The 26177-nt window shown below is 33.2% G+C and overlaps 1 protein-coding gene across 1 annotated transcript in view; it reads left to right on the top strand.

Annotated features, from left to right (window-relative positions):
- LOC113397544 (neprilysin-4-like) overlaps window positions 1-26177 on the top strand; it is a 46727-nt gene that overhangs the window by 17957 nt on the left and 2593 nt on the right. Inside the window, exons 3-10 of the mRNA XM_026635944.2 lie at window positions 16905-17047; window positions 21662-21907; window positions 22121-22323; window positions 24213-24389; window positions 24630-24737; window positions 24906-25050; window positions 25561-25775; window positions 25889-26065. Coding sequence (XP_026491729.2) covers window positions 16905-17047; window positions 21662-21907; window positions 22121-22323; window positions 24213-24389; window positions 24630-24737; window positions 24906-25050; window positions 25561-25775; window positions 25889-26065 — 1414 coding nt within the window. The remainder of the gene's footprint in view (window positions 1-16904; window positions 17048-21661; window positions 21908-22120; window positions 22324-24212; window positions 24390-24629; window positions 24738-24905; window positions 25051-25560; window positions 25776-25888; window positions 26066-26177) is intronic.

Below are 26177 nucleotides of genomic sequence, written 5' to 3'. Positions count from 1 at the left end.
TATTAATAAATTATGTTCGGAGGCTCTGTAGACAATATAACACACTTTCTAGGAATGAAATGATCTTGATATTGTCCAAATTCAGAGTGTTTCGCTAAAATTTTAAACTAACAAAAACATGTTTAATTTTTATTTGATTTCTTACCGTTTTGAATTCTTTTTTCACTTTTTATCGTTACTGTGCTTAAATATTTGTTGCTTATGTATAGTGTATTCTGTGGTCTCCTGTAATTGAAGGAGCAACTCACATTGATTAATTTTAAGAATATGCATTTAGTGGGTGCCTTTTGTTGGAGATACATAAATTCAATAAAAAAAAAAAATTATAATAAAAGTCCAAATTTACTCGTTTAAGTATTTCGTTGGATATTTCGGATTTAATTTTTCTTTTTATTATAAACATGAAATGATCTGTAATTATTATTAATAATATTAGAAAATATTATGTATCTATACATTTTTAATCATTTATAACTAAAAAAAATAATGTTATAATCCGTACAAATAGGTAAACACAATGTTCCTTAAGGCTACGTGTAAACATTTTTATTCCAAACGAATAATAGTAAATCCTATATAATAATGTTTTGAAAAGTAGTTCTAAGAGCCTACTTGAGTAATGTTTGTTTTCATTTTATATTAAAATTTATTAATAGCTACGTGCATGGAATCGCAAGGAGTAAAGCCCTTTGTTCCACGAAATCTCGGAAATCCCTCCAAGGCGAAGGTCGTACATCCTCATAAAGAAAGCCGCACTGACTCACAAACATTTATCATTTAAATAATGCGAATAATTTATCGTTAACGCATTTGTAGGTCTCGTGATGGATGACCTCTGACAGTTTCGACTTTACAATCTTGTAACTTGTCAAATCGATTTTCTTCATGATTTTTTTAAGTCAATTCTGTATATAATTTGTGGTGTCGTATTTATTTGTCAAACATGAATGTAAGAAACAGAGATTTAAAAAAAAAAAAATATTATTATATAAATAAATGTTACGGATGGACAAATGGGCGACCTGATAGTAAGTGGACACCTGATGGGAGTGAATATTAACCATTCCTTACATCGCCAATGCGCCACCAACCTTGGGAGCTAAGATTTTATGTTCCCTGTGCCTGTAGTTACACTGGCTCACTCATTGTTCAAACCGGAATACAACAATACTAAATATTATTGCTTGGCGGTAAAATATCTGATTAGTGGGTGGTACCTACCCAGAATCACTTGCACAAAGCCTTCAGGTGAAATTCACCCCTTTTTCAAGATGGCGTCGAACGCACGTAGGAAATCGAGGTTGACAATTTCAAGTTAAGCTTTTCTAAGGCTCTCCTACAACATATCCAAAAGTCAGCCGTCTCGGTTCATTTACATTTCCAACGATGATTTAGAACACTGATTGAAGGTCCAGGAATAGCTTAAATTTCCCAGTGCTGATGTCTATTGATAGCTACGACCGCTAGGCATCAAATTGCCCATTTCTTGAGTTCTTATTAAAATTGAAAAAATAAAAACATAAAGATACTCTATCTCAATTTGTTTTTAAACAATTTTTTTATTATAAGTTCTTTACTTTGTGTAATAATTTTGTAATAGAATTTATTTCGATAACAAATTCACGTTACTGGTATTTAGTTCTTGTGTCAGGATAAAGAGATCTTATTACATAGACTCGTGACAACTATTGCTTCGTGATGTGCCCGACATTGTACGACGTTGTGAGATAGGAAGGTAAATTATATGATATTAATAGATTTACGGATCTGTGGATCACCTTGAACTAATGTCAATATGCTAATACTTTGTAACAGTTGCATTGTTGGAAAAGGTGTCTCATCTTTTGTGATGAAAGATTTACCGTCAGTGTAACAGGGCAACGACCAATTACTCGTTTGATCGTCTTCATCTCTGAAAGAAAATAAACGTGTACACATTACAATTATTTTGATAATCAATCAAAAAATATCTACGGTTTATTGTATTGTTTTTTTTTTTTAATTCAAGATAACAATTTATTAAAATCCAATGTTGTTACGTGAATATTATTAATTTTTTTCTAAGATTAGATACTAAATTAACAATGTATGGCATTGCTAATTAAAAGATTATTATTCGTTGTAACAATAGGTTACTTGAGGGTCATAGTCAGCTGTTGGAACAAGCCACCATTTCTGACACTATCACATTTAAGCAGATTTAACCTTAACCTCCAGTTTCTGAAACGACAGTAAAAGTTAGATTAGCTATTACTAATTTAATCTGAATACTTATAGATTGACATCTTCTCCAACAATGACCTCAATTTAAATTAAAGCCAAAATAGTAAAATATTATTTATCATTAATTTCCTCTAAAGATCGACAGATGATATAGAAAATTTTTGGTATTTGAAAATTCAGTAGGAAGTAAAGGTCTGATTGTACGTACAGGCGAAGATGTGAAAGTTCGCGGCCCGGACCTCGAACCTCGAACAACGGCAATTAAGAGGGAAAGTGAAGTCCTTATTAGACATGATTATGGTACGTTGTGCACGCCACTCCAAAAAGTGAGACATTACATAATATGAAATTACAACGTAATATTCTTACTTTCGATGTCACCATCGTTATATTGTTTTAAAACATTTAAAAAAAATGTTTAAACTTCGTCAACGGTTAGCAAAGCTCAGCAGAATTTAAAGTTACCAGGACCAATTTTAGGGGACTACACACAATAGATATTTCTGAATAAAAAAGTAAGACAACGTTAATGTAGCATCTATTTATATTTTGTATATAGATGTTTGTTAAAATCATTTAATTTTCTCATTCATCATCATTGAAACAACTGATAAAATACTTAAAAAAAATTGTTCAATTTCAGAAAATACGTATGGCCCGAGAGTCTTTTACTCTTCTGTTGGTCCAGGGCCTCAAAATCTCTAAATTCGGCCCTGGCTCATACTTACTGAATATAAAAAACAGTTTTTAAAGTGCAACTTAGTCTCAAATCTTTATTGCTTAGTTTCTTAAGCACGGTGAGATCAATGTTCACTTTTAGTGTTGGGTCCTTATGATTTGAACACGTTAAATATTACATTTCCAAGAGATCTAGAAAAACAAAGATAGTCTATGTCAATAGTAGATAATCTACTAAATACTTTTTAGATGGACTAAATCCACGTACATTAATGTATAATATTTTCACTGTTATTTTCCGTAAGCCTGTCACATGCCATCACGGTAGCACGTCTTGTGTCGAGCGGTGAAAAGGGGATGTGCGCTGCGTTAATTAACAATCGTGACACAGAACAGAGAATACGAGTAATAGAAATGATATAAACATTATTATTAATATTCAAATTATCGCAATATTATGTTTCGGTGAGACTACTGTTTCCAACGTCGTCAGTCACGAAATCACGACGTCAGAACTCGTTAAATACTTCTCTATGAATCAAATGAAGCCGGAGTGATTAATAATAATTTTGTTTTATTGTAAAATATATAAAGGAAATTTCATTGATCGTAAAGTTTATTTTGGGTTTCTGTTGTTATGAGCATAGCTACAATCATTTATATATAAAATCAAGAATATATCATACTAGTGGTCGCCTGCAACTTCGCTTGCGTTTAGGGGTTGTTCGTCAGATGGTCGGCATAAAAAGTAATATCCTTGCTTGGAGTTCGAGTTTGCTTCATATGAAATATCATCAAGTTCAGTATATAAGCATTTATAATATTAGTAGTAAAATTGTCTATGTCTTGCCATTGTCTCTAATTAGATTAATCAACGCCAGATGAACTCTTTATTAAAAATAAATTTAAAGTGTAAAAGTAACTAATTATAATGATAATTCAAAATTCCAAAAGGTGTTCTGAAATTTTATTTTAAAAAATTAAAACTCATCTGTTAATACACTATTTATTAACCATGCGCGCGCATACCACTTCTTATTTTTTTTATTCTAAGAAACAGGCCATCGGACTTTAGAACTTAGCACAGTTTTGCTTTGGCAGTGAACCTGACGACTGGCTCGACATTTTAAATAGCCGGAAATCTGTACCTAATTGTAACGCAGGCTTTGTCGTCCTCCCTCTTGGTTATCCCTATTACTATGACTCCTATCCCTACGACTGCAAGACGGTTGTGAATATTGCACGAGTGAGACACTAAATGAATTCTTATACAATCTCACTATAGCAGTGCAACTTTTTATAATCATCATAGTTCTGTCTCATATAACATTTTGACATTTCATGCCCGTTTACCACGGTGAGATTCGAGTCTCTTCTTACAGAATACTTCTAGAGAGCGTGCCAAATAAATAGTTGTACATATAAAAAAACAAAGACTCCAAAAACAAAATTCTTCTTCTAAAACACATAAAAGGATAAGCTTTAAAAAACGTGTTTACATGTTCAAAATAAAGTACCTTAATTGAGAGAAAAAGTTATTCATGTGAAAATATCAGTTATTTTAAATACAACACAAATAAAAAGAACATTATTAAAAATTAAATTGCCTCAAGATAATTTAGGAGGCAAGCATAAAAAAATAATTGCATTTTCAGTGGACGTTACGTTGTTGACGTCTAATTATTATTATATAATTTATATCCTTATAAAGACTGAGTGTTGATGACACTTAAAACTTGATTTATCTTTAATTTTATTGAAGCTTTAGTTGCGAAATCCTCGAATGAAATATAACACTAGACTAGATACTCTACCCGACTTCGTACGTGTAAAATATGTCCAATTTAAATTATATTCCAATCCAGGGAGTCGATGAGACACATAAAATAATCGGTCCATACACAGATATCCAATAATTATATATAAAGATTTTCTATCGTATCATATTAAGGCAACTTAACTAACCATCGTAGGTTTGGTAATTCTGCCTACCTACTTGAAATAAAAAAAAATACATTCTTTTCGAGTATTTAGTATAACACTGTTTAACTCAATACATATAATTTTTTTTTTTATGAAATTGTAGTGTAGTATATTTCAGTAACAATAGCATTGAAAAGTATTTAGGAGAACTATGTTGTTCTTCGTAGAGCTCTCTGGCGAAATATCTTCGTATTAAATAGCTGAATAATCTACAGTTCACAAATAGACTCGTGATATAATTTTGTATTTTCTCGTCTGTGTATGGGCTAGCCTACTCGTCACATATACCACAAAACAGCCAGAATATTGTTTTCTGTTTTTAAGCAACCATCTCTCGTTTGGATATACCATACTTAGTTAAAACAATAGTTCATTAGTAGTTACGTAAGTCGTGTTTCGAATACATTTTCTTCCTTGTACGAAATGATATACAAAAAATCCGTATTGTTTGTAACCTATCAAATTGATTTATTACGATTATATCGATAACGAAAGAGGGTAAAATCATCTAACGTCTTTCGTTCTATTTTTATCATACAATATCATTTATTTAGAAACTAAATGGTATGGTATAATAACATTAAAATTTTAATCCAATCACAATACAAACAAATAAAAAAAAATCGCGTTTTATATTAATATGTATGTAATTTACGTATTTCGTTAATTTGTTCATAAAATTTTCAGGCCAGCCTAAAGTGACGCCGAGAACTGTATATATGATACAATTCCCAGCTCAAAATATTTCGTACTTGTAGATTCGTCCCGTTATAAACAAAACATGTTTTTGCAAAACATTTGCGAGAGCAACAACCTTTAAATTTTCGTCATATCTCCCACACAATAACTCAAGTTCGGTGAACCGTGACTCGAGCAGGTCCTACCTTAATTGAAAGTAACGACCAGAGATTTAATTACGTTATGTTAGGTACACTTTAGTGGTGAAGAAATATAAGAGATCATACATTTTCAACCTTCCTCAATCACAAAGTAACCAGGGTACCTAAAACCTGACGATCAACCCCTTAAACACGTATAATACTTTAGTACTAGTAGTAAATACTTTAGTAATTTGATATCACTTTTCTCATCAAAAGTAATCTAAGCTCGCGTTCGAAAAAATTAGCGTCTAATTAAATTCTTATTTGTCGATAGAAACACATGGAGATGAATTGTATTTGCGAGTACCGTTACAGGATTACTATCACAACAATCAGTTGCCGTTAGCTTAATCTAAATACTTTCAAAGAATTGCCTTTAAAAGATTAATTAAATGTTATAAGACCTCTTCGTTCCTGATAAACCGTTATGTCCTGTAGAAAGTGCAACTTCGATCAAAATCAACTAGAGTGACCAGATTTTTTATGTTAGACATGGACAATGGAGATATTATTTATTATTTTAATTTAAATGGTATTTTTATTTAATAAAAACAAATTTTTTAGTGTTCAACTGCAATATTATTTTTACTTTTATTGAAGTTAAATTTTATTTTTGAAATAAAAAAACGTCATTTTAGTAGCTAGATTTGTCAGTATAGTTATTTACACTTACAAATTTACTTGATGTACTCCGATTTGAGCAAGTACAGATCCTGTCACGAGAACATAACATAAGAAGGTAGGCGGCCTGGCTAATGGACTTGATGGTAAGTGGTTACTACCACCCTTAAATATTGGCCCTGTAAAAATGAACCAATGCACCACTAACCACCAACCACCGGATGAAATGATAGGTAGTTACGCTGTACCTTTCAAAGCAGAACAAAAAACTAAGCGTCATTGCTTAGTGGTAGAATATATGATGATTGTACATGGTGGTGCCACCGAATATACTTTATATTTTTCACAGTTCCCGTGTCTATGAGCGGAAATAACCACGTAATTAAAAACCCATTTGCCTTCTAAAACTCAAATAATAACAGTTTCAAAAAGTCGCGAAGCCTGAAATAAACATATCTTTTGGTCACCCTATTCGCGACATGAAACATTTGCCTCGGTATTGTTTGTACAGTTATGCAAGTTCTTTATGCGAGGAATACAAAGAAATAACTTTATTCTTTGTGACACATGATAGCCATTGATGTATGGGTTTAACTGTTGATCTGTTATCGTTGTTTTGTATGGCTGAAAGATGATTTAGTCGTGTTATTATGTAAATTATGTAGGTAATCTTATTTGCGGTCGATGACTTCCTGAGTTTTCAATAAAACTAGGACATAGTAGAGACAATGGTTCGTTCCTCTGAACTGGTATATCTCATTGATATTATGGGTGGTTTGAATACGGGTAGGCTTTACTTTGTGGTTTATGTATGTTCGCGGTGGTCATCTGCATATTTTGTAAAAATGTTGCTGAGATTTAATTTACTTGATTCGAACCCAGTAGGTCATTCAGATAAGATAAATTAGAATCGTATAATCTGTCATTTTTACTAAGGCTGAGATCATACTGAATGCTATAATAATATAATATAAAGCATGTGGCTCAATTTCATATATTTTTTTAAAATTTAAAATATTCGATCATTTATATGTCATAAATAAGCATAAACGTAAACACACGGTTAAATAAATTACAAAAATATTATCTAGAACCCCACATAATAAGGATAACGCGGCAGGTAAGATATTTGGCAACGAAATGCGTTCATTAGATGTCACTACACAACTACAAAGAGCTCCAGAGACGATAAATTAAACGTCACACTCATAGGGCGCCTGCAACCATGCTTCAGTATTATAAAAATCGGTTACTAGGCGTTAATGTGCTATCTGAATCGACTACAATGTATATACACGAAATAAGGCTTTGTTTAGTTTGCCCTTATTAAAGTCAAATTATGCACGAAATACTTTTATATATAGAGTCTGTAATGAATATAACACTAAATTTTCCAGTATTGATATATTTACAGAATCAGTTGCTAACTTCAGGAAATTAGTGCTAGAACCATAAAGCCTAGATCTTTTATTTGTTTTTTTTCAAATTTGCCCTTTTTTCATAGGTTTGTTATTTCTTATTATTATTATTATATTAGATATTATAATTAATTTTGTTCTGCTCTTATTATGTGTTTAGTTATAAGTGGAAACTTTACTGGTATATGTGCTAATTTTTATGCTTTAGCTTTAAGAATGACTTGTACTGTTTGTTTCCCTAATAAAGTAAAAATAAAAAAAATAAAAAATAAGTCTATGTAATATGGTAATGTCTTACTTAACTAAAACTAACTTGTAAGTTTCGAGAAAATTTGCAAACGGTCTGTTACTTATGTATCATAAAAAAATCGATATTAGTCTTAAGCTATACACGCTGCATAGCATATATATTATATACTATATCTGGAAGGTGCAATAGAACGTCAGCATAAATCGAATTCAACGTTTAATTCATGTCGCGTGCTCGCCGAGTGAATAATAACCGCTGTCACCGTTAGTTCGAAGCGATTACAATCTAGGATTATTTTACCGAAAATATGAGTAAACGTATTTTTTATTTGCAATTCATGTTTTTCCTTTTTCAAATCAAATCGAGGCAACTCATTGAAATAGTATGTGGTAACATACTATAGACATTACTATTGTAAGATATGTATGTCAATCATTCCTTACGTCAATGCGCCACCAACTTAGATGCTGAGATTTTAGATCCTTGTGCCTAAACTTGTGCCACAGGCTCACTCACCCTTCAAACTGGAACTATACTTTGCGGTATATTATATTATGATGAGTGAGTTCTACCTACCTAGACCGGCTTGCTTCCACCTAGTTAAGTTTATCTTAACGTTACAATGTTTGTAATTTAATTGTGTAAGTGTTTAAAATAGTATCTCGTGATACGACTAGCCGTCTCAGACTTACTTCATCTACACAAGGTTTTAAGTTGTAAACGTTCACAATCTAAGTTTGATATATTCGTACCTCGACGATAACCTTCAACCTAACTTTTATATACACAGTGTTCATCATTTTCCTGTTCAGTCAAAATATGTAATATTTTTAATGAACGACTCCACGCGCGACTCTCGTCGTGTGAAAACATTGCGTATAAAATTAATTACGAAAGTCCAGGACAAAAGTCTACTCTATGAAACACGTAGGACTGCAGATGTACACAACTACTACAAATCCAAATTTAAAGTAGCTACTGTACGCGTCATGACGCTTCCTCGTTGTACCACATTTCCGATTCATGTCAAAAATAGACCTGTGGCTATAATACGACGTGGTTTTATATATATATTTTTTTTTATTACCCCAAGGTCCGAGTATCAACTGCAAACGGCAGAAATACATTATTCGGAATTACAGATTGATATTTGCGCTATTTTTTCGTTAGCAAAAAAAATCCGCTGCGGCTTCATCCCTTAAAATATTTTTCCTAACATAAGAAAGGTTCAATGTATCACACAGAACATACATCGTCCCACATTAAGACTCGTCCTCTTTTTCAGAGACCCTGAGTCATTTCAACGTGTCTTTAGACTTTATCACGAGAAATTTATTAGCCCCATACATGAATCGCATTTTTCAATGGAAATAAATCTTTAATATTTTTACTAATAAGAGGTATTATATCTATAACCCTGCCAAATTTCATTACAATCATAAAGAGAGAGGGAGAGAGAGAAAAGAGTCACATATAATAATTTCAAAAATTACATAATGAACAGACACACACATCTTATATGTGAATAATATCAATTTAACAAAAGTCTGCCGTAACCGTCAGAACGTAATGGAATTCTCTCAAACATCTTAAATGGAAAAAACCACAAATATAATCATTTCAAGATCCTAAATAGTAATCTTCATTGTTCTTGAACAGTTGTCTGTGTGTATTCAATTTATATAAGGGGTTAGATATTCAGTAGATGGATTTAGAAAATATGCTATAATTTAAAATTAAATAGCCTGGCTGATAAAACTTTGTTTATTTTTTAATTTTATGCAAGGAATATAGACATTTAAAACTGTTTGTATTTTTTAAATTTATTGATATAGAGGGTAGATGGACAAACGAAACGATAAAATATGTCTTTGACTCATTCCTGTTGAATATCTTTAATTTAGCAGCTAGCTCTTATTTGATCTCCAGATTTTACAAACCATGTGATCAAATTTGTACCCACTTTTTTCCTAATTACACCGTCCTTCGCACCATTCATAGTATATCGGATCCATTCATTACTGTTCCAACCTAATCAATGTTTGCAATGAGACTACGTCTATAATTTTAAGTACCTATTTCATAAGTAGGTACTTAAAATGTAACCTGTAAGGAAATGTCATAAATATAATTTCAATTAGTTGTATTTAATCTCAATTGTTTTCCGGTATTAGCTGAGTGTAGAGGTGTGCAATCAATATGAAAGTGTAAATGTTTTAAGTGATAGCTGGGTGCAAAACAATTGTTGGTTGCATTCCGTTCCGTCGCCTGCGCGCGCAACGACGATCCGCGGAAGCTTAGCGATCCGCCTCTAGCCACAAATAGTAAAGACTTCGGACTGGAATGTCTTAATCACGCACTAATTGTTACTTTTTGCTTTAAGCTTGTTAGTTTATAAATAAATTAAATTGTAATACATTTAGGTGGCTAATATACACCAACGTAAATGATAATATGATGATGATAAGATGATAATTATACTATACTAGGAACACTTTTAATTGCTCCATATATATTCTCAAAATTTCAAATGTTTACCTTTTATAACTGAGAGTATGCATGCATGCATTACTTTAATGTATCCCATTATAAAGGATGATGGAGTACACAGAAGATTAATCTGAATTAAATATCAGAAGGCCCCCTTCTTTGTTTTTGAGGCCTCACGTAAAAAAATCCACCCTTATAAATAAAATAAATACATCATAGTGTTCCTTACTCTTTGCCTTATGGATGCCTAACTGAAGATTAATGAAATAATCACAGAATTATCAATAACTTCATTAATTCTCAAAAATAAAAAAATGACAACTTAACATTATGTGAGGGTTATATGGCACCCTGGAGGCCAAATTAAATGTATTGGACTTTAATAAAATTTAACAACAAAAATCACAAATATAATATTCGCCTTCAGGACCTGCACAAGCTGTATGTTTATCGCTAGAATATCTGGCTCCATAAAATATCCAGCTCGTATCTACATTTTCATTTGGATTGAAACGGTTCTTATCATATTTAGAGTGAGTTTCTCCTCCTGCGTCACTTTCAGAGCTACGGCTGGATATACTGACTCTCTGGCGTCGTCGATTAACACTGCTCCCGCTGCCCACTCCACCACGTTTAAGGCCGCGTCCACCGCCTCGTCCACGTCCACTACCTCGTCCACGTCCACGAGTCTCAGCTAAGCGCAACGATTCAGTTAATAGATTTTTATTATTAATAAACACCATTAGGTAAATATTCCAAATTCCCAACAAATATATTCAATACTAGATACATAGACAATGAATAATAACATCGCAATCAAAAAAGCTGCAGATTACGTAATGTACTAACTTTTATTATAATAATTTTATATGGCAATTTTATTGTCTATAAGATCCAAGTATTTTACCGTTTAACGCAAGCTATAACAGTTATTTGAAAACTTATACTACATGTATCCATAAAAATAGTAATCTTAACGATCATTGCCATCACGCAACATAAGGCCGGTGTGAAGTATTCCTATCTCAATATTTTTTTATGGTATAGCTTGGTGGACGAGCAAATGGGCCACCATGATGTAAGTGGTCACCATCGCCACGCGACACCAACCTTGGGAACGAAGATGTTATGTCCTTCATGCCTTTAGTCTCACTGGCTCACTCACACTTCAAACCGGACCACAATAATACCTCTCGGTATTGTATACTGCTGTTTGGCGGTAGAATATCTGATGAGTGGGTGGAACCTACCCAGACGGGCTTGCACAAAGTCCTACCACCAAGTAAAATATATAAAACCTTTAAAATATAAATTATTGGATTTATTATTTTGCCTCAATCTATACTAATATTTTAATTGCGAAAGTAACTCTGTCTGTAACCTCGTCTGTAACTCTGTCTGTAACGCTTAAGCCGAACCGATTTAGATGATAGATGATATGGAGATAGTTTGAGTCCCAGGTAAGGAAATAAATAATGGAAGATGGTATCAGTAATATAGGTAAAGTTTTATAAATTTCACGGGGGTACAGCAGATTCATTGTTTTATTTTATTTTGGTTCATAATCTTTTCATAAGCAATTAAATTGAAAAATATATAAGAAATTAATTGATTGTTACAGTTTTAGTTATTTTATTAATTCTAAAAATAAAATAACAATTTTGTTAACTAGATATAGCTATTCAATTTCAATGGTCTTTTGATTTCGTCACGACCATTGAAATTGAATAGCAATTGCGACAATTATACATAAAAGTTAAACTTCTGTCGTCTTATAGCAAAAAAAACTGTATACGACAGTTCATACTTTTAATAGTCATCTTGTTTCGAGAGAAATTCTCGACATGGTTCAATGTTTATCATTATATTCAATTAAAAAACTTTATTATAATATACGGACAGATGAGACTGTTGCATGTGTCTGTTAAAAATATTGTGTACTAATAATAGTTTATGATTAATATATCTTTATTGATAAAACAACACTTAACGACTTATATCGACTTTAATTTTAATTCCAAAATTCCGATAACAGAGTAGAATAGAGTAATATAATCTATTCCAACCACAAGAGGAGAAAAGCTAAATAAACAATATAGTAAATTGAAGCGATATCATTGGTCGACAGTTTAATGATGATGATGATGATGATATTCACTGTGAATTTGCGGAACAATCGCGTTTTGAACGTCGATGAAACTGTTTTCGGAACTTTGGAAGTAAAATTAAAGTGAAAATAAATGGTTATATTATATACTCATCATAAACTTTTAGTAGGTAGTGTACAATATAACTGAGTTATTAGCAAATCGCGTGGAATACGTTAATCTAAGGTTAGTTTATCTTTATTCCTACTTCGATTGGAATAGGCTATTTTGATCTCTGTAGTATAAGAAAATGAGAGAAAGTGGTTCTAATTTTCTTGCAAGACAATTAATTGTTTTACAAGATACTATTTTATAACATTATTTATATGCATAATGGAGAACTGGAATTACTATTAAAATAATTGATAACTTTATGAGTTAAGCTAAGATTTAATATGCAGAATGAGTTTCTCTTAAACAAGCAGACATGACACCGGACACATGTATATATAAATAAATACGTGAAAAGTAAACTTAATACCAATTTTTTTTAAATATAACAAGAACAATACTCCAAGTTAATTAAGGTATTACTAATATTCCTATTACCACTCCTTTTAAGAATATCACTTGTGTTGGGAGTGGAGACGACAATAGCCCAAGGGGTCAGGATCGATCCTGCGACTTTTTAAATCGCACAGAGGAGTATGGGGTTTTACATAGTTAAACTTTACACAGAGAAAGAGTGCAGAAAGTAATGTCCTCTAAATCTAATGGATTTAATAATACAACGCCAGCGTTTCAGCGGTTCGCATAAAGCCAAATTGGCATAAAAAAGCTTGGTGTGCTCAGTATACAAGACACTAATTCGGCCTCACATGGACTACTGCTCTAACCGCTGGGCGGGTGCTACCCCCGGTACCAGCTTCTTCCATTTGACCGTATTCAACACAGAGCAATAGAGATACGACTATGGAACCTTCGAGAAAAAAGCTTACACATTTCTTAAAGGCCGGCAAGAATCCCGGTATCGCAGATGTCCATGAGCGGTGGTATTCACTTTCCATCAGGTGAGCCTCTTGCCCTTTTACCACCTATAGCATAAAAAAACTTACCGCTCTTAAAAGATTGCATATATGTACAATATATGCAATATTTTTATGGCCGATAAAGTATTTTTTTTTTATTGACATCATTATTATTATAACTATACTTTTACTTCCATGAGTAAATCATTAGTTATGGGAAGTCACCCCCCTAAACAATCATCATTTGTACCACATATACAAATCTCATATGAATAACAAGGAAAACTTCGATTTACTCTTTCTTATCACAAATTATAAAATGCCTTTGCTATGCGACATATTAATTAATAATTATAATTAAATAACAAATACTTCACTAATTCTAAAGTATCAACATATAACTAGACTATTAATAACTTGAAATTAAATGAAATTTGAATAACCAACGACACGAACCTAACCTCTGTGTTAAAACGATTTATATATAAGTATATTAATGATAAAAGTCGTTTGTAATTTTATTTACCTGTGATATCAAATACCATCCAAAAAAGCATTTGCTTGAAAATTTAATTGAATAAAAAATTAAAAAGGTAATTTCTTATCTTAATTCGCGTCGCCAAAAAATGTACGGAACTTAACTTACACTTGTTCTTTTTTGTATCGACGAAAGGGCATTGCCCTACACATTAGTCATCTACATCGCAATTAAAACATATAAAACACTTTATTGTCTAACTTCAACTTTAACTACAAGTACCCAGGATGAGAGGTCTATTTAATCAATAAGAACGCCTCTTGCACATACTTCTGTAACACTTCTTCTTTTTTATATTAAATTATTTTTGGTCTGTAATATAACATATTTGTGTTTGTAAAATAATTAATTCTACAAAATTCAAGAAAATCGTATATTCTGAGTCAAGAATACCTAATCAAATACTCTTTATATTATACCAGAGGACGGTAACTCGTAAAAACACTTACGAATCGTCTTGATACGTATTGAATTAAATGTAAACTATAACATCAATTAATATTTATTATATTGATACAACGTATACAATATATATGTTAATAATACATAGGTTTAAGGAAACTTCACTTTAAAATGTACGAACGTAGCAAATTGGAATATAAACGGCGCAATTTTTTTAAATTTGCATTACGAATAATATTTACAAAGGAACCTGTTAATTATTATAATTATTATTATGTTACGATCATAACCATATTTGTAAAGAGTGCGTAAACATTGTGTGTAACTTCATTGGAACTAATTAATAAAACGTCATCGTTGGAATAAAACGTCACTTGATTTATGTTAATGCGGAATATGTTCGAACCGGAGAAACCCTATCGATATAAAAAATCTAATAAGTCGTTTACATTATGCGTTTGTATCTGGAAAAGTTAACGATAGGGAAAGAGCCTCATTTAGGGTATTTCAAGACTGCACTAATATTAACTCGCTTCGTCCTTCCTATAACTAACAGAGTGGAACGAGGGTTAAGTGAATCAAACTTGGGTTGCTTTTCATACTGATATATTACTATTTTTCGATCGTGGTTTGGCCCAGGTGTTAGGAGACATACTAGGGCGGTTATAGGTTTTTGGTATAAAAAGTAACTTAAGACTTTCCTTGGGGTTCAAACTTTCATACCAAAATTCATCAATTTCGGTTCAGCGGTTTAGCCGATGGAGTTACTTTATTGCGACTATGTTATTATAAGCATCATTGCTAATTATATTTATTAGAAACACGCTAAGCTGTTATTTGTGTATAAAAAAATAATATTTCGTATTATGTACATATTCTATAGTACAAAATATTAAACATTTAAAACATTTTTTCGGGTTATAATGGCCCGAAAAAAATGAGTTTGGACCTTTTGACCTTAAACATTTGTAGCAACTTTATGTAATCTGTTCAATCAGAGTAAAATTTCAAGGACGAATTTACGTACAATATTTCTTGTACGCAACTTTCTCGACGTTTTTTCTCAGCGAACCCAAAAATTATAAATGCGCAATAAGTGAAAGATCTAACGAACTCGTCTGTTTATATTTAAACTGTTTAACATCAGTTCACTTTCACGTGCATTAATTACTGGGTCAACTACGTACTTTCATAGATTGAGAACAATCTATCAAAACTGTTAGCATATTGTATATTTGTTATAGAATGATAGACGATCAAATGGTCCGCCTTATGGTAAAGTTACCTTGATCACTAGACATTGTCATTTCTAGAAATATAAACTCCTCGGACCGTCCAGACGCAGCCAATTTTTGCTCCAATTAAATATTTTCAACGTTGGTGACAGTGGTCTCTGGGTGATATTTGAGTGGTCTCAGGTGGTATTTGTTTTATTCCACCACGTTGCCCCAATACGGCTTGATGGATATTAGATCTACTATCCATCAAACCGTATTGGATCTGCTTACATGTTTATTCACCACCTTGCACGTGTTTATTTTTGAAGTATAAACACACATGCAAATTCAATGATACTTACCTGGGTTTGAACCCGCAATCATCGGTTAAGGTGCATGCGTTCCAATAACTAGGCATACGTTTTTTTTTTTTAATTGAGCTATTAAATACCTGAGATTAACGCTTTTAAACAAATAGCTCTTCCACTTTATATTTTAGTACAGATAATGGAACCTCCTATCCTTAAAGAGGAGAATGCTAGGAGTTTATTCCACAATAGATAAAATAAATAGTGTATGTACAAACATCACTTTTTGTAAATATATAAAAAATATGCTAATATTTTAAATTGATTGATGTTTTAAAAACCTGAGTTGAATCAGTGAAAGTCAAAAACATTTGAATATCAATATATGTATGTAATATAATGGCAAAAACTAATACTAGAAAACCGGATATTTCATTATTCAAGGTCTCATCATGTATCTGTGTATCTTCTATATTAAAAAAAATAAACGATTTTTATCTGCCCTCTATTCGTTCCTATGGCTTAGTATTTTATTAATCCGATGGTGACGAAAATTTAGTAGGTTCTTTTCCGTGCACTCGTTCAACTCAAGAATGCCCCAAAATAATATTTTTTTTATACCATATTTAAAATTTATTTTTATATAGACTCTTATTATATTAGCAGCTAGTTATTTATAAGTATGGAGTTATATGACCAATCAATACTAATACTATTTTAAGAAAACTCGAAATTGAAAATTTGAAAAAAAAAATGTTCTTAACGTCAACTTTTTTCCAGAGAGCGGACAGTGCGATGTTCGTCGGTGATAATCATCGCGCTAGGGTTGTCACTGCTCGCACTCGGCATCTACACCACTGTGCTGGTGCTCACTGAGTACAAGAGCCCCCGACCCTGTCTCAGCGAAGTCTGCGTCAACACAGGTAACATGTTTGTCACACAGTTGGGGCTAACTTGCCGATACGAACACTTGTCCTTCAAATGGAGCGATCATCAAAATTAGTTTTGGCTCTCTGCCTGAGTTTCGTTTTTAATGTATTTGGTTCACCTGTCCCTTCAAATGATGACGAAGATACGCAGATCTGTACCAGCGAATTATGCTCTGTTACCGGTGAGTTAACCTATTGAAAAAATATTTGCAAATCAGCTGTCTTGAGGTTTTGATATTTGATTTTCAAAGGGAATTCGAGTTTTAGTTACGGGATGTTATTTAATTGTTTTCTTTTTGCATATATAAGAATATTTATTATGTATTCATATACATGTAATGTATTATAATTATTATTTCATATCTCGTGAATCATGACATACATAACAACTATGATTACAAATATTATAATTATACAATATAATACGTATCATAAAATATAATATATATTAAATTTATGATTATTGACAGCCGATATAGTGAATAATAAAATTATTTGTAATTTGTACGTCTTGCGTTAGTTTAACACGATGCGGAGTAACTGCTGGCTTCGAAGCTCACGGCGCACACGATCTTTGAGACCTTCAGACCTTAGATCATTGATATACTCCTGCATATAAACCTCAGAATACTATTATTATTTATGTTATCTTTATCTTTTACTGAAGATGTTTTAATTTATGGAAGACAATATAATCTACCATAAATTAGTTTCCACTGTTTGTCTGTCTTGTTTGATACCTAATGTTGAGCGTGATGATGTGAGCTACATCTTAAATACACATATAACCAACGAAGACGGTTCTTGCCGTCTGTACGCTTAGATCTTTTAAACGCAACGGATTTAAAAGGAATGTTTTTGTCTATAGTAATACATGCATAGTAGAGTCGAGCCGCGAATTTCAACTTTCCTAGTGGAAATAAAAACAATATTTTTTTCTTTTTATGTCTGTTCTTTAATCTAATAACAGTACATTTATTGTACCCATGAAAGAGATTAAAATAACGAACGTTCCTACCAAATCAAAACCTTTGTTTATGTAAAAGATGTAACATGCAAAGAAACATATTGTTCCTATATCGAATAACACGGTCAGCTCGCAAGGATTTGAATACTATCAAGTTATTATACTTGCAAATATAAATTAATGGATGTAGCTATGTTAATATTATCAATAAATCTTTTAATACCGTTATAATGCAGCAAAGGAAATCTTTTGGCGCACGTATAAATAAAAAAGCTCGTGTCAACTCAAGTTGTTAGCAGGGTTCCGTATAAATTGTTTTTTACTCGAAATTTATTTTTATGTTATTCAGACAATTTGTTAGCTTAAAACAAATATAATACGGTAGATTTATTCAGTTGCTATAATAATAAAAACTTATTTAATGTTTGGTTTTTATATAAATAGTGTTCGTTCATTGGTCAAAATTCGATCATTAGAATTATTGAAAATTTAAGAAAAATATGACTTCGAACATTCTTTGAAAATCAATAAATGAAAATAAATACACATCTATTGAAATATATATGTATATGAATATCTAAATAATATTTTTTGGTCATCTATTTAAAGCAATTTGACGTCACCCGAAACAGGCTCACGTCTCTAACAGAGTTTAACGGGACCAATACATACATACATACAATAAGAAATAAAATAAATATTAAAAATAGAAAGTATTTCTAAAATTTTACGACTACTCATCTTACAAGTCCTTGGCGATCTAATTAATCTAAAAATCTAAATTAATATACTTTATCAAGTTGACTCTTTTGAACCACTTTACAAGATTATATTAAATCTGTATGTACTTCTATCGATACGAAATATCTATTCTGCTGAGAAGAACCGGCACCATAGTCAAATATTTCTTTGCCTGCAATTCGATCACTTAAATATGATAATTAAATACAGTTGAATTCATTAATCCAGTATAACTCCACTCTTTTTTATCCTTATTCATATTATTATAAATGCGAAGGTAAGTCTGTTTGTTCGTTCACTTATACATCGTAACTACTTAACCAATTGTGTACCAGTCTGGTGTACCAAAGCAGAGAATAATTATGTAGTTCTTGAAGTGCTTTATTTAATAATGCTTTTACAATTTAAATTAATTTGATGAATTTTATTATAGAAACGAAAACCATGTTCCATTAAGAATGTATTGATTTAAACAATCGATCTAAAACCTTCCATTGAATTAGATATGCGCAACTAATTAATTTTAGTTTAAGAATTCTTTGATATTAATTCTGTACACATACATTTTGAGCTTTTTGTGTGCACACGATGATCCAAAAATCAACGTCAAGAAGGCGAAATATAACAAAGTTACCCAGTCATCCCAGTGTGATTTTTCAATTTACTTGGTGGCAAGGTTTTGTGAAAGCCCGTCTGAGTAAGTAAGCCTTTCGTCACATATTCTACCGCCAAAGAGTGATACTTAGTACTGTTGCGATCCGGTTTGAAGGGTGAGCCATTGTAACCACAGACACAAGGAACATAACATCTCAGTTCCGAAGGTGACTCGCACATTGGTTATGTAAGTAATTATTAAAATTTTAAACGGCGCCAATGTCCATGGATAATGGTGATCACTTACGACCATGTGGCCCATTTGCCGATCCGCATAACAATGTCATAAAAAAAGCACTCAAATGTTCATAATAATTTTAATATATTAAATGAGGATAGATTTTAACTATAAAGTATTATATATTTTATACGTGCGATTTTTACAGACAAGTATAATTATGACATATAAAAAAATGCAGCTCAATTCGCGTTGACGTCTAATCTATCGTTCCTATCACAAAATTTTGCTAAGCTTTAGGGATGGAGCACAAATTCGGCACAGCAAAGGTAACGCGAGGTTAAAGTCGTAGTCGTAGATATAAGTATATAGAAAATCTAAATTAGTCATGGATTAGTTAAACATAAATGTGATCAATATTGAAAATATTGCGCTGAATTGTGCTTGTATCTCGACCTTTTTTGTTTGTTGGTGTGAATGTCTCCGAAATGTTAACTAAAATAATATATGCATGACTATATTTATATCGAGTCGTACTCTTGAGATTTAACAGATTTACAATTGAATGTAGCGCCAGCAATCATCAGCATGCTATCTCTGCTGATTTCAATTAAAAATTTTCCTCTTCATGACAACGATTTCCTGACCGATTTCGGCCACTCCAGCTATTCTCTAGAAGAAGCACATTCTCTATTGTTTCAATATCATAACCCGACACTTCTAAATTCGGCTTCTAAATTCGGGGCTGCTACTGTCAAAAAAAAATTTTCATTGGCTTGACTTCAGGAATCCAGTCCCACTAAAGTACAGCATTATAAGCTTGCAATTAAACTAATTCATTATAATATAATAACTATAATTATTGTTCTGATTCGCTTGTCGAATATTGACATTTGAAATGGAATCTCATCAACAATTTGAAAAGCCATATGTCGAATATGAACGTATCTTCATACTTCCACTATTTCATTTCATTTGCATAAATTGTATTCAATGTCGCATTGGTAAATCTGTTAATGCATTTTGAGTCACAATACATTTTTACTGTTTTTAAAACTAATCACTACCATTAAGAATATTAAGCTTTAAAAACACATTCGTGTTATTTTTCGTATTATCCTCATTGTATATTCCACGTGTTGGTCTAATTAGGAAAACTGTTCGTACTGCGTCATTTCGTACTGTCGTACTTGCATGTGCAAATCTCTACGCGTTTTGTGACAAGCTACCATTACGCAGTTCGGACACACGTGGGGCTGATGCAATTGAAAAATTAACTTCGTGATCCTTTGACGCCGCGAATATTGTTTACATATTTCTCAAATGAGCTGTCATCTCATTTTATATAACTCAATATAATTGATGTTTATGTTGTTATCAATAAATTATAATTTTAAATTATTTATTTAATTTTTTAATCTATTATATTTATTGTCATGTGGTATGAATATATTAAGCTCATTTTTATGTAAAATATCCTAAGGTATATAGGATAATTATGTCATTTTTTATTTCGATAATAATTATTATTTTTTAATAAAAGATTTTATTTTCAACTTAAACCAACCTTAGTTTAAATTTTACACATTCTTCTGATACCTACCTACCTTAAGTTTTTGAAAAGAATATTAAGTTAGTAGATTATTAAGTTTATTTTTGGTTCTTCTCTGTTGAATATAATTTCTAAACCAGTAGTAGCTTTGTATTTAATACAATTCTGTTAAATAAAAATTCAAAAGTGCTAGTAAAACCTTCCCTATATAAAGTATATTTGGATAATTTGTTATACGTAATTGTTATGACAAGAGTTATTTGTCACTCTTGCTGAGCTCGTACTGTCAAATATAATGGAACTAATCAAATACTATAAAATACAGACATAGACAGTTCTAATATATAGATATAGCAATATATAATATTTTTTTTACATACTGCTCATATCTTGTAAAATTTTTTACATTCGTTTAAGTATATGTTTTTTTTTTTAAATTATTTATTATATTTGGAAAGCTCTTTTCATAAATGTATGTATTTATTACTTATAATGTTACATAATGTTTTTGAATAGCGTCAAGAATCCTAGCGGCAATGAACAAAAGCGTCGATCCTTGCGAGGACTTCTACGAGTACGCTTGCGGTGGCTGGATAGAAAAGAACCCGGTGCCGGAGTGGGCGACTTCCTGGGACCAGCTGGCGATACTCCGCGAGCGTCTCGTGTCCGACCTGAGGGAACTCTTGGAGGATAAAAACGATGATGGACTGCCTGAGAGTGTATTGAAAGCTAAGGCGATGTACCGCACTTGTATTGATGTTGGTAAGACATATATATATATATGTATATATTTTAATTATTTAGTTTTAATTTGTTTTGTTATTTTACTTTATAGTAGTACAAAATTTATATACAATATTGCAAAATTGTTTACTTAACAGGTCCGTAATTGATAAATTGTAGATTGTGTTTCCTTGTGTTACATTTATTTAAAGAATCAGATTACAAAGTTACTAATCTCCTGAAAACGTCCAGATAAACTTGAAGAGAAAGGCATTGAGCCCATCCAGAAACTTCTGGAAAGTCTTGGTTTACCATCGCGTCCGCCCACCGAGGCCAGCGCGAACTTCACTTGGGAGGTCGTTGCGGGACGCGCGCGCCGCCTGCTCGGGCTCAACGTCTTGCTGAGCGTGCAGGTCGCGGAGGACGTGCGGAACACTAGTCGCAACAGGGTCGTGGTAAGGTTTTTGACAGTTTAGATTTATTACCTTCGCCGAATAATATTTCATCATAGATTTCAATATCATCGTAATATCCTTTTTTTCTTTAAATAAAGTATTACTAATTAAGATGACATAAACTGTACCTAAATGATCCTACCAATAATTGGATCGTATCAAATCCCGCCACATTTCTTCATCCACCAACACGTAGTGGAATTGACTAAAAAAAAACAAAAATACAAAGACTAATATGTTGGGGCAATTTATTTTAAAAGTCATTCACATATATTCATTACGATTTTCATTCAATTAACACACAATGGATTCTGTAATGAATTATACATAAAATCTCAAACGCTTTCAAATGAATCCGAAAAAACTGTCAACATTGATGAGGACAATGACTTGTTTAATCTCATAAACTTTATTACATTTATTTTGAACTCTGAATCAGCAAAAATTAAGATAACTATCAGTAAAATCACGCTGAGATGAAACTTCGTTCGTGATTCTGATTATCGCCGCTACCCTTGAAAAACACAATCCCATTTAAATGATAATCGCATTCAGGAAGTCACGAATCGAATTTGAAAAGTATACCTACTGGATGTCATTTGAGATCATCACTTGGAACTATAAAATAGTTTGATATTCAACGAGTGCAAATACTTTATTCAATTAGTTTTAATTATAAAAATATTTATAGTTAACAGTAAATCAAATGAAATGAAATCAAAATATACTTTATTACGCTTAAATACTAGCTTATACAGAAGCGTCTCGTGTTCTACACAATCAAATGCTTTAGACAAATCACAGAATACTCCAATATTTCTGTGATTTTTCCCAAGCATCGTGCTATTCCCGCATCAGTTGTCCAGCGACCTCTTGTAAAACCGAATTGCTCACTATGAAAAATAGTATTTGTACCGAAATGGACGAGAAGTAGATGTAAAATATTTTTTTCGAATATTTTACTTAAAGAGCCCAGTAATAACAGGCTTATTTCAATACTCCCAGTATTGAAATAAGCCTGTAATTACTGAGATCGCTTCTGTTTCTAGTCTTAAAAAGTGGTAAAACTTACTACATTTTAACAAGTTAGGAAATGAACCCGTGTCTAAACTCTTATTAAAAATTACTGCTATATGCCGAGCAATATCGTATATGATGTTATTAATAAATTTTACCGAGATGCCCCATATGTCGTTAGTTTTTTAATATTGATAACTAAAAAAACTTAAATTAGCATTAATATATATTTTCTTACTATATTGTTCCGTCTGTTATACTGTTAGATATATAAAGATGAATACGAGCAGAGATGAAGTGCTTAGAACGCGTGTAACTTAATCGATGATTGCAGGTTAATTTCCAGGCAAGCAGCACTATATACCCATGTGCTTAATTTATTTATAATTCGTCTCGGCGGTGAAAGTATCCATGTCAAATTCGGCCACATGTGTATCCACCATCCCACATTGGAGTAGCGTGGTGAAATTCGCTCCAAACCTTCAGCTGAGCAAAGCAAAGCTTAAAGACAACTCAATAGGAGAGGAGGCCTTAGCCCAGTAGTTCGACATTTATAGACAGTTACTTTACGTTTTTTAGACCAAAGAATTACTTTGGCTATGTGCAAGACTGTTTAAATACGTCACACTTCAAAGTTCCTCTCATTCTTAAAATTACTTCGATGCGGATTGGTTATATATGTTGTATATATGGTTTTTTTCGAGGCTGAATATGGGATAAATTATAAAACACATACATGTTTATACAAATAGTCGTGATGTTGCTTATTTACCATACCGTACCATTCGCGTAATCAAAAAACAATAGTTAGGTACATTGTCATAGCTCAAACAATCTAAACAATATTAATCTATTTCCATTTTCCTATACAGGTGGAGCAAGTGTCACCTGGCTTTTCAGACCGCTACCTCCGCCAGCCAGAACAGTTCGCTCACGAATTAGAGCAGTACCACAAATACATAAAGTCTGTGGTGGCCATCGCTGATCCTGAAGTTGATGCACAGAAATTTGCGGATGATATTATCGAATTTAGCAAGAAATTGGCTATGGTAAGATTTTTGACAGAGATTTCAAAGATAAAGCTAAATTAAAGGCTTACATTTGTACTACAAAATAACTCAATCCAGAATAATGGCAATCCAACACGACCGGAGAGAGCTCAGACCCAATGTAGAGTGTACTCCAAAGAAGGTCACACATTTAGTGATTAGTGGTCTTATATTAGTTGGATGTTCATACTTAAGAGGTGACTGGTAACCGTTGTGACGTTAATTGCATCCCTCCCGCAGAGCATGACGCCGGTGGAGGTGCGGCGCAGCGGCACGCACCTGTTCCACGAGGTGAGCGTGTCGCAGCTCGTGAAAGGCGCGTCGGGCGGCCCGCCCAGCTGGAAACAGGTACCTCAGCGGCCTGCACGGTATTTCTTTAAGTAGTTATTATATGAAAAATTAAGAATATTCATGAAATCAGTATGACTATTATTATTGTACAATAATTGTTTAAATGCTTCTAAAAACGTAATCTTCTGAAATATCTGGTTCAGTTTTCGATTGTGAATATTTCAGCACGACTGGCAGAAATACATCGATCTGGTGTTCTCCAATACGAGTATTGTGTTGGATCAGAACCAAGATCGTGTCACTGTCATGGACCTGCCGTACTTACACAAGCTGTCGGCACTGCTGGCCGATACGGATCCTGTGACTATCGGTGAGATTAAATGATTACATTTCACATCAAATTCAAAACTAGCTTGCTTTTTAAAATGTCTTACTTCATACGAGACGCTTCCTGGTACTTCTAGCGCTGCATCCAGGCGCTTCGTGTGCCTTTAGTTTTATAATCACAGTAAAATATAATAAGTGAATCTTTTTAAAGATTTTTTAAGCGTAGCTATTACCTAAAGTGCTTACGATATTATAGTGGGCGTTTAAATAATAATATTGGCCTTAAGAAAATACACTTTGCTGTATGTAACTAATTAACAAAATCAATAAACTGATGAAACATCAAATTGAAATAAAGTCATAATTATCGGTGCAAGAGCGGACGCCATAGTTGTTTCCGCGCGCGTACCGACTCGACTCCCTCAAACGTTCCGGTCACGGTAACGGGCCGGCAGCTGTCGCACGCGGCGTGGGCGACTACCTGATTCGTTCAGAAATCCATCCGCTATAATATTTGTATTAAGTTTTTATCGTTATATTTTCACAATTACAGAGAAATTCCTCTGGTGGAGCGTGTTCTCGACGGTCGCCCCGATGACCAAGGGTGCTTTTAGGGACCTCGGCTTCGAATTTTCGAAGGCCGTTTTCGGTCTCCAGCAGAGGACCCCTCGCTGGAAGAGCTGCACCGCCAACGTCAACGCCAACTTTGGCGTCGCCCTCAGCTACCTCTACGTCAAGAAGCACTTCGATCAGGCGTCGAGGCAGAAGGTTCGCATTCGTGTACGCTGACTCGGACGAGTCGAACCGTCAGACGCATGGCGCCCGCTAACCGCCCGCTAACCGCCCGCTAACCGCCCGCTAACCGCCCGCTAACCCGCCAGGCCACGGAGATGATCGAGGACGTGCGCGAGGCGTTCTCCCGCGCGGCGGCGCGCGTGGCGTGGATGGACGCGGGCACGCGGCGCACGACGCTGCGCAAGCTCGCCGCCATCCGCACCTTCGTGGGCTTCCCCGCCTGGCTGCTCGCGCCCGCGCGCCTGGACGACCACTACCGACACGTGAGGCCCCCGACCGCCGCGAGATCGGTCGCTCGCCGTTTCTCGTTCGTCCCCGCCACTAGTATCCAATTCTTTGGCTGCTAAACAATTACCTGTACCTTTTGGTTTGTTA

The sequence above is a fragment of the Vanessa tameamea genome, chromosome 3 (genome assembly GCF_037043105.1).
Source record: "Vanessa tameamea isolate UH-Manoa-2023 chromosome 3, ilVanTame1 primary haplotype, whole genome shotgun sequence".
In the NCBI taxonomy this organism is placed as follows: domain Eukaryota; kingdom Metazoa; phylum Arthropoda; class Insecta; order Lepidoptera; family Nymphalidae; genus Vanessa; species Vanessa tameamea.
The sequence above is the reverse complement of the archived record's forward strand: the minus strand, read 5'-3'. Positions and strand labels throughout refer to the sequence as shown.